Consider the following 10,468-nt stretch of genomic DNA (forward strand, 5'->3'; position numbering starts at 1 on the left):
ATTGTTCCAACAGCCAATAGTCTCATTGTGTATGTGTAGATTGTAGACACAGTGGAGCCGTCACCACAGGGGGTCTTACATGCAATCTCAGGTGAAGGCTTCTAGAATATTCTTCATTGTTTTTAGCTAACAGTAAATACTTAAGGGGGAGGGTGATCACTTCTGACCTGGGATGGGACTGATCCCAGTGAAAAAAAGGAGAGTCATGTTTTAGGGAGAGTTGGTGGAAGGATGCCGGAAGGTTAGGATCTGTGGCTGTGGACCTTGAGCTGTTGGATGGATGACTTACGGAGTGTTGAAGATCTGTTATCAACTAAAGTGAATGAACGTGCTTCAGTTGTTGATATGTCATTTGGATTTAAACTTTATTGAAGGACTGCTGCTACTGGATATCTGTGCTTTCATTGTTTTATCTGTCGTCTGGAGGATCATGGACTGTGGCTACAGACTATACTGGCTGGAGATACGAAATCTGTGGGCCAACCAAAAGTTGGGAGACAGTGGGTATCACCTGATACAAAGCCAGTGGAACTACTGATCCCAGGTTGAGAACTTAAGGACTGAGAGAACTGTATTTTGGCCATTTACTTGGAATTGCTGCATTACCATGGAGGTGATTAATAAAATATTGCTGCATTGTTAACCTGCCTATGTGTTTACTTACAACCCACAACCTCAGATCTCTACAATGTTTCAGTGCAGAGTCAGGACATGAGAGGGAGGAGATCGGGGCCAATGATCACTGCAATTTCGTGACAAGTTTCTGGGTGTTAATTGCACGTATATTTCTATTTCCGCTCCGTACACCTTGTACACACGCGCGGCTCCTCTCCGTACACCTCGTACACGCGCGGCTCCTCTCCGTACTCCTCGTACACACGCGGCTCCGCTCCGTACACCTCGTACACACGCGGCTCCGCTCCGTACACCTCGTACACGCGCGGCTCCGCTCCGTACACCTCGTACACACGCGGCTCCGCTCCGTACACGTCGTACACACGCGGCTCCGCCCCGTACACCTCGTACACACACGGCTCCGCTCCGTACACCTCGTACACGCGCAGCTCTGCTACATCCACACTGTAAACCCCTCCTGACCCCACACATAACCTTCCCCTCATCCAGCACCATGACAACCAGCACAGCAGAGTCCTGCATCCACTGAGGCCCCTGATCATGTGACCCCTGACTCCTCCCCTCCTGTGACCTCATCACAGGTCCTGTGCGCACAGAACAGCCATATATGTGGTGGCGGCTCTGCAGGTGGAGGTATGTGGAGAGACCCCATTACTGGGTGCAGGGGGCTGTAACGCCTTCAGTGCTGAGACTATTTTGGTGCTGTTCTGTTGTCGCTTTCTAAGAATTACAGAGTTTTGTTCCTTTTCCTCTGAGAGATACATACAGCCCAACTGTGAAAGACAAAAACATGGAGACACGTATTGCTCATATATAACGATGCCCATTTCATGGCCCCCAGAAACAATATAACGCTCCCACAGTACCGTCATCCCCCCACACACAGTATAATATTCCCACAGTTCTGCTACCCCTCCATTCACATGACGATAATATAAGATTCCCCTATACACAATATGGTATAATCCACCCCACTGGCTAATAAATACTCAGCTTCATGCTTGATTCAGATACAGATGATCCTGGGTCAATTTCCAAAGTCTGGCAATGTTCTTTTTCTGTCTCTCTAAAACTTTTTTTTCCACATAAAACTTTTTTCCACAACTCTCATTAGTGCGATCATACAACATACAAGTCTCTGATTGCTGCGGTGATGCACTGTACTACTGTAGTGCGGTGTATTATCCCTCCTGTCAGTGTAATACTAATGACTGATGACTGTTAACGGAAAGATCCTGCAGCTGACAACTATCTCCCCCTACTCCCCAGACACACAAACATTCGAGCTTTCCTGAGGTCTACAGTGGCATGTAAAAGTTTGGGTACCCCTGGTCAAAATTGCTGTTATTGTGAACAGTTAAGCAAGTTGAAGATGAAATGATATCTAAAAGGCCTTAAGTTCAGACTAGTAGATTGTGAGGACCATTGTAAAACCTTCAGCTTGCACCTTTTGAGGTCATCTATCGTGGATTTTGACATGTGTTTAGGATTATTATCCATTTGTCGAAGCCATCCTCTCAACTTCAGCTTTTTTACAGATGGTGTTATGTTTGCATCAAGAATTTGTTAAAATTTAATTTAATCCATTCTTCCTTCTACCCGTGAAATGTTCCCTTGGCTGCAACACAACCCCAAAGCATGATTTATCCAACCCCATGCTTAATGGTTGGCGAATTGATCTTTTCCTGAAATGCTGTGCCCTTTTTTACCTATCAAGGATGAATAGAGACAGGGACAAGATGGCAGAGAGGATATTACACCTCACCCTAGAGATCCTCTTCCGGCTTACTGGAGAGGTGAGAGATTCTGATGACGTCACATTACATCATTCTTATCTATGGGAATAACAGATGGACAGAACTGGAGAGGTGAGGACTCTGGAAATGTCTGTAGTGAGATTTATTAATGTGTCTCTCCATATCCAGGATTACACATTAGTGAAGAAGACCTTTAGTGAGCGCTGTCAGGACCCTGGGTCTGAGGGATGGGGAAGACCCCTGAGCCCAATCATGGGACCTCCACCTCACCTCCTGATAAATGAGGACATCAATGACCAGAAGATCCTAGAACTCACCTACATGATAATTGAACTGCTGACTGGAGAGGTGACACTGCTGGGAATGCTGGGACATTATACAGTAATGCTATGAAGGGATCGGGGGATGATGATATCATTATATGTGTTAGATTTCTATAAGGTGTCAGGATGTCACAGTCTATTTCTCCATGGAAGAGTGGGAGTATTTAGAAGGACACAAAGATCTGTACAAGGACGTCACGATTGAGGTTCCCCAGCCCCTCGCGTCACCAGGTAATAGGACTAAATATACACGGCCTATACTTGTCTGTATGTAAAGAATAAATTCAGTCCCTGTATGTGTTTCCTGCAGTTGTATCCAGTAAGAGGACAACACCAGAGAGATGTCCCCATCCTCTTCTTCCACAGGACTGTAAACAAGAAAATCCCAATGTTCCTCAGGATCATCAGGTAGATGGAGAGAAGGTGTCCTGAGATCTCCCCATGATGTATAGACGGCAGTGAGGGTCTTGTGTTCAGTCTTGTTTGATCCACTAGGGTCAGACACTGAATGGACAATTTATTAGAGAAGTGGTTCTCAACTCCAGTCCTCAAGATCCACCAACAGATCATATTTTCAACATTTCATTAGTATTACACAGGTAACAATTCCATCATCTTTGCAATACTAAGGAAATCCTGAAAACATGATCTGTTGATGGGTCTTGAGGACTGGAGTTGAGAACCACTGTATTAGAGACACCTGCACTTTCGTGTTTGAAGCTTCAATATATGGAATTAGACGTGACCCCAGAGTGCAGCATGAAATTCATTGAATACGTTTTTCGTTGATCAGTTTTGATCTAAGTCTACAAAAGAGTGAATCCTTAAACAGTCATCGATGCTAGATAACCGTGGTCAGTATTTCAGAAGCTGCCAACTTTGTTTGGGAGGCTATAAAGAACAGTACTGATGAAAAGGCAGGACACAGTAAACCAAATGTTGATTAGAATTATGATGATTGACCAGTTAAGGTTTTCTCATCCACAATATGTTATTCGTTAGCATGTATGGGTTCCCGTGACAATGCTGTCTAAGGGAAACAGGCAAGCCTTGGGGGAAAAGTGCAAAAATTGGATCACTGAACATGTAAAAGCTTTCAGTGACACCATGTGGATGAGAAGGTCCGAATTTCGCACAAACAGCATAAATCAATTAGCCCTTACTGTCAGCCTGATGGAGATTGAGTAATGGCTTGGGGAATGTTTTCTGGGCAGATCTTGTGTCCATGATACCTACACTGTGTGCAGAATTATGAGGCAGTGAGTATTTTGACCATATCATTTTATGCAGATTTTCCATTTCCGAGCTGTATAAACATGAATGCTTATTGGATGAAGCAGATCAGGTGATGTGTATCTGTGTAATGAAGGGGGTGCGGCATAAGGATACAATGCCCTTTATCAAGATTTAACTGACTGAAAAGTCAAAAATGGTGACAAGTCTTACAGAGGGATGTAGCACTTCTGAAATTGCTCAGATATTCGAACATGATCACAGAATCATCAAAAGTTTTGCTGCAAATAGTCAACAGGGTCGCAATAAAACATGTTGAAAAAAAACATCCTCATGAACTGAAGATATGAGAATAATCAAACGTGAAGAGAACAGGAAGCCATTATTCTCCAGTGTTGTTTTATTCCAGAACTGCAAACTCCCTGGAGGGACCAGAGTTACTTGGTGCTTAGTGCCAAGAGACATGTCCGAGGGGAGGGGGCTGAGCCCGACCACCATTGAGCAAACACAGAAGTGGAAACGTCAAGACTGGCCCAAGAAATATCTGAAGACCGGTTTTTCAAAGGTTTAATGGACTGATGAGATGAGAGTGGCTCTAGACCATACATGTCAAACTCTGGCCCGTGGGTCAAATTTGGCCCGTGACACCAGAACGACAACCCCTATGTGGGGCCATTATTCTGTATGGAGGACTATATGGGACCATTATTCTGTATGGAAGACTATGTGTGGCCTATTATTCTGTGTGGAGAACTTTGTGGGGCCGATTATACTATATACTGGTTAGCCCGTGACTTTGTCCAAGTTTTTCATTTTGGCCCTCTGAGTTTTGAGTTTGACATCCCTGCTCTTCACGAACCAGATTTATGGGCCCATGGCCGGATCAGACACCAGCAAGGTGGAGGTGGGTACTGTTACACACGCCGCCTAAGTTCAGATAGGGGCGAGACCAGTTACATGAATTCGTTGGAATCCTGGGGGAACCGTTACTCAGGGCGACCACAGGCTGCTGCTTCTCTCAGGCAGACGATAGCTTCAGTTGCTGACCAGACACATCTGACAAGAGTCTTCATAAAGGGTAGAACAGTAACATTGAATGAGGCACGGCCAGTGCAATGCAAATGTCTCTTTGAGCAACAGGCTCCAGTAATAACAGTACAGTCTCCTTTGCAGCACAGCAGTACACAGTCTATTATCCGGTAGCACAGTACAGTACAGTTTTAAGGCATACACAACCACAGGCTTTTCCTTCACAAGCACTCAGTAGTACACAGCATTCTTTATTCTGCATGGAGATCGGGGGGGAGGGGTGTGATGAGGGAGATGATCTCTATGACAGGCTTCCTTCCAGTCCTTATTTTCCTGGCCGATAATACTCCACACTGTTAACTCAGGGAGTCTAACTGACCATTGTTTAGCTTTCCTCCTGACCTGAATTCTGTTCCCTTGCCTTCTGTGAGATGCAGATCATACACCACCTTTCTCTTCGGCTCCAGCCAGAAAGTAAACAACTTCCTCACAATCTCCCTGGGGCTCTGCTAAAACACTCCCCTTCTTCTGTGACTGTGTTAACCCCTCTAGTTGCTGGATGCTTCTGCAGCACAACACTTCATGTCTCCTATACTTGTGTTACTTCTAATAGTTGCTGAATGCTTTTAAAGCAACAGTACTACTTCTGCATGTCACACTCTGCAACAGCACTACTTCTGCATGTCACAGTACTGTTATTGGTATTATTAAAGATGAACTACTTGGACCTATTCATGTTGAAGATGGAATCAAAATCAATTTCCAGAAAGTACTGCCAGTTTTTAGAAGACACTTTCTTCATGCAGTGGTACAGGAAAAAGTCTGACTCTATCAAGAAAACCATGATTTTTATACAGGACAATGCTCCGTCGCAGCATCAAAATCTCCACAGCTCGGTTGCCAGTAAACACCTCAAAGATAAAAGAATAATGGCATGGCCCCTTGCTCACCTGACCTAAAGCCTAATGAGAACTTGTGGTCCCTTCTTAAATGGGAGATTTACGGTGAAGGAAAACAGTGGCCTCTCTGATCAGTGTCCGGGAGGCTGTGGTTGATAGGAAATTGATAGACTCCATGGAAGGAGCTTATGGTTGATATTGAGAAGAAGGGTGGCTATATTGGTCACTGATCACTTTTTAAATACCAGAAATGTTTTTTTCGTACATTTTGAGCTGTTTGGTTACTATTCTCATTTTAACAGATGAAATTAACCAGTTCAGATGGAAAATTTACATTTTTCATTTAGTTGCTCAATAATTCTACACACATCAATATTTTCCTAAGACAAAACCTCACTTTTACTTTCCTAAATATTTTTGATTGACCGACAGCGTTATAGATGTTCTGTAATAAAATTAATCATCAAAATTACAGATGGCCTAATAATTGTGCACATAGCATATAGATGGATGTTTGGACACTACGTTTTATTTAAGCTTTGTGAGCAATCAAATTTATCCCTTCATGGCAGCAGTTTACCCTATGAATGAAGGACAATACTCTATGAAATAAGGGTTTTACAGTCAAGGACTTGTTACATGAGAGTGAATTCTTCTTGCCTTTCTGACCTCTCTGGAATGAGGTAGAACAGGCTATTCAGAGTATGTCAATCTAATTTACGGCAACAGCATGAAGCTGTCCTCTCTGCATGGGACAAGATTCCTGAAGAACTATCTCAACATTTGATGGAATCTACATAGTGATAAATTGCTTTCGGTGTAAAGTCAAAGGTAAGGGAGGTCCAGTGTACTACTGGATGGATGTCTCCAATTATGTGGCCATTCAGTGTATGTTTTATACTTGGTGAAAATGACAGGATAAAGCTGATCATAGACGTAAGATATGTGGATCTTATCACAGTTTTCTGGTTATGGAAACTGCTGTCTAGAATTGGGAGCTGACAGGTTGGATTTATACAAAAGACCTGCAGCTGTGTGATAATTACTGCTGTCACGTCAGATTTGATTGTCATGTTCTTTTATGATCTGTTCTATTCTACATAATTTCACGCAACTTGTCCATCTGTCTGTGACTTTTCCAATATTTGTTTCAGGGTAAAGATCTGACCCATATTAATACTACAGAGACATATGTGAGGGGTGATGAGCGGTGTAAAGAGGAGATTCCTACAGATAACCTCCCAGGTGAGTTGTAACGACTAAATAAAGAAACATCACAGATTCTTTTCATTCTCTGGTTGGTACTATTATGTGCTGAATCTTTTAGGGTTTGTTACAGTTGTATTTTTACTTAAATTTTATTGGCAGAAAAATCTGTAAAGGAACATATTTTCTAGTAACTCGGTCACAGTTTTAATGGGCAAAATTTAACACGTAATAAATAATAATAATTTGTGTTAATACTCACTTACTACCGCCTTCTCCAGTATCCAGTGCCCATCTGCTCCTCTTCTGAGTGACTTCACTGATCTTCAGACTATCCAGCTCACTCTCTGCTCTTTGTGTGAGCCGGAAGTCTCTTTTACAATGTAAGCCTATGGAGAGTAAGAACATGGCTCTATAGACTTTATAAAAGTGACTTCCAGCTCATGCAGAGTGAGCCAGCTAGTCTGAAGAGCGGTGATGTCACTGGAAAAGGCGACTGTACGTGAGTATATTAATACACACATTACACTTCATACACAGATTTAGAGAGAAAAAATTCAAGGGAGGGCTTCTTTAACTTTATATTTTGATAGATCAGACTTTTATGGATGTGATGATTCCAAATATGTTTATCTTTTATTTTTTTATTCCTATTTTTGAGAACTGTTTTATTTTTACTTTGTTTAGTCCCTCAAATTGCATCTGTTAGTAGGACCAACCCTGCTAAGCCATTTATATAATCATGCAGGTCATAGAAAGATGAATAATACGATACCTTGATATCTGCGATCCAATGTATTATTCCAAAGAAATCCACATTTTTCTTAATATGCAAATGAGCTGGGCTACAGATCTAACTGAGAATCTGCCCCAGTGACAACACAGCATTTATTCTTAATTATCCAGATGTAAATTCAGTAGGCCAGGAAACATACGCTATCATCTTTATGTTGACTTTTGAATTTGTGTTTTTCTTTGGTTGGTCAAGAAACAGACTTATTTGTATAAAAAGACTGAAGTGAGACCCATCTAAATTCAAAAAACAGTAGACGTTATTAATAAAAACAAAAAAAACACTAAAAAAAAGGGAAACAATGCAGAAATAATACATCCACTTGCAGTACCAAACTGTTTCACAAGAGGGAGCCTAAGCTCCATGAGCTGAAAATCGTTTTCGCACAGAGAAATTCATCATGAATCAGCAGGTACAATAAGAATTAGCATGTATATGCAATTCTACAAAGGGGTTCACCATCAATAAAGTGCAGTGTGGTTAACGTGGATCTACGCTAGGCAGACAGCAAGTCCTGCTAGAGCGGACAACAAGTCCTGCTTAAAATAAATGCAAATATATATTCAATAATGAACATTGAATCATAGACTCAGATTTCAGAAACATTAAAAAAAAAAAAAAAAAAAAGTTCTTAACATGATACAAGGATTTGCTTAATAGAGTACACAAACTACACCTACTGTTTTAGGACATAAAGGCAAAGTGCTCAAGCGGACACAGAGTCCTGCTAGACAAAAACTTATACTTCGTTTTTCACTATTAAATTCATTAAAGCAAGTCTAAAGACCAGTGTATAGAGAAAGTGCTTAACACAGTGCAGAGAGTTACTGAGCAGGAGTGTACACTGTAAGTGAAAACATGAATGCAGAGTTCAGGGAATAGGAGATACAACCTGAAGTGTATTACAGGCCCCATCAAGAGGGACACCAATTTGGATTCTACAGAACGCCAGCTTAAGGAACCACGGCCCTGGCTGAAGGAATTCAGATCTGCTCCATTGAGTATCACAGAACCCATGGATACATTTTGGGAAGCCAGGTTGGGAACCTCCGGTCACCTGAACCTATAGAGATGTTTGGGGTAGCCAGGTTGGGATCCTCCGATCACCTGGAACCCATGGAACCGCTCGGAGAAAGTCATGTTGTGACCTCCTGTCACCTGGTTCCATGAATATGTTAGGAGAAGCCAGGTTGGGACCCTCGGGTCTCCTGGCCATGTACCTCAAAGGCCTGTCAGCTTCCTAAGCTTGTGGTTACCTACTCTCAGGGTGCCAATTATAGGTGGGGTGCAAGTGGTGGGGGGAGTCGGCTCCAGAAGCCCTCGGAGTCGATGCTGCTCTAATCCTGGCGAGTCAGTGGAAGGGTGAGACTCTAATTTGCACGATTTTGTGTATTTTCTGAGACTGTTCTATATGGTATTGTCTGTTTGGTGGTTCAGTAAATGATTGCCACACTGTTTTACCCTCACCCTGTGTTGTCTGAGTATCATTCTGCCGATGGGAGACCCTCGTGTCTTCACAGCCCCCACGGCCTTTTGCAAATGAAAGGGGAAGTTACCAGTGTGAGGCTTGTAATGACTGACAGTCTGCTCTCCATGTCTCACACTGGTAACGGCCCCTTTAATTTAATATGAGCTCTAAAGGCTGATTCTCCGGAAGGTCTGTGTCCGGCCCATAGATCTTAACAGCTCATTTACATATTAAGAAAAATCTGGATTTCTCTGGAAAAAGACATCGAATCACAGATATCAAGGTGTCATTTTATTCAACTTTTTATGACCAACATGCCCATATAGACGGCTTAGGAGAGTTGACAGTGCCAAATTTCCTTTTAATGGACTTGAAACTTTAATTGTCTGCTTGTTCTACAGGCTGCAATGCCACATTATCACAGTATATAGCTAAAATCAAGGTCTTCCACGAAGCCCAGCCTATGTAACGGGAGTATTAATATGGCTGCCATGGAAGCCCTTGGCTAGGAACTAATGGTTCATATATTCTGCATTGTGTAGTTATACTATTATGATTATGCTTACTAGGAAAGTGAGGTCACTGTAATCAGTGTGGTAGCGGCTGAACTGGGCAGTGGGCCAAGGGAACAATGGTATTCATCCCTATACCAAGATTTTAACTCCCGGTCACAGAATCTAGAGTAACCATCAACTAAATGTCTACTGCTTATGAACAAGACATGGTTAAAGATGGACTTGGGTAATATACAGAAATCAGGCAGGTGAACATCTAAGCAGGCAGAAGGAGATCAGTAGCAAGCCATGGTCAATATTTGAAGCAGTTGAAGTCTCAAAAAGGCAGGGGATAGAAAAGTCAACAGTCTGGAGGTCAACAACAAATAAAAAGGGAGGAGAGAATCCAGAAGTAAGGTTAGCTAACAAGCTGGGACAGAATCAGGTAGCAGCAGTCACTATTACAGAACGTAGCCAAATAGTCCAAACTAAAACCTGGCAAAAACAGATGGTCAACCATTCACATTGCACATGCATCAAGCAGCATCCTTACCAGCCCAACCATGGCCTCTATTATTGCTCCTGGGGCAAAGTGACAGCAAAGGAGGAACATAGGAACATTATACCATA

General features: G+C 42.5%; 1 protein-coding gene across 1 annotated transcript in view; it reads left to right on the forward strand.

The window, feature by feature from the left end:
* The first annotated feature begins 1,201 nt into the window (after window positions 1-1,201).
* The window catches only part of LOC141270673 (gastrula zinc finger protein XlCGF66.1-like), a 15,566-nt gene continuing 6,299 nt past the window's right edge, over window positions 1,202-10,468 (forward strand). Inside the window, exons 1-6 of the mRNA XM_073680769.1 lie at window positions 1,202-1,269; window positions 2,354-2,432; window positions 2,562-2,741; window positions 2,824-2,947; window positions 3,027-3,124; window positions 7,032-7,122. Coding sequence (XP_073536870.1) covers window positions 1,244-1,269; window positions 2,354-2,432; window positions 2,562-2,741; window positions 2,824-2,947; window positions 3,027-3,124; window positions 7,032-7,122 — 598 coding nt within the window. The 5' untranslated portion in view covers window positions 1,202-1,243. The remainder of the gene's footprint in view (window positions 1,270-2,353; window positions 2,433-2,561; window positions 2,742-2,823; window positions 2,948-3,026; window positions 3,125-7,031; window positions 7,123-10,468) is intronic.

This window comes from Phyllobates terribilis, unplaced genomic scaffold, assembly GCF_046119375.1.
Source record: "Phyllobates terribilis strain yellow unplaced genomic scaffold, ASM4611937v1 Scaffold_5__5_contigs__length_657084704, whole genome shotgun sequence".
NCBI lineage: Eukaryota > Metazoa > Chordata > Amphibia > Anura > Dendrobatidae > Phyllobates > Phyllobates terribilis.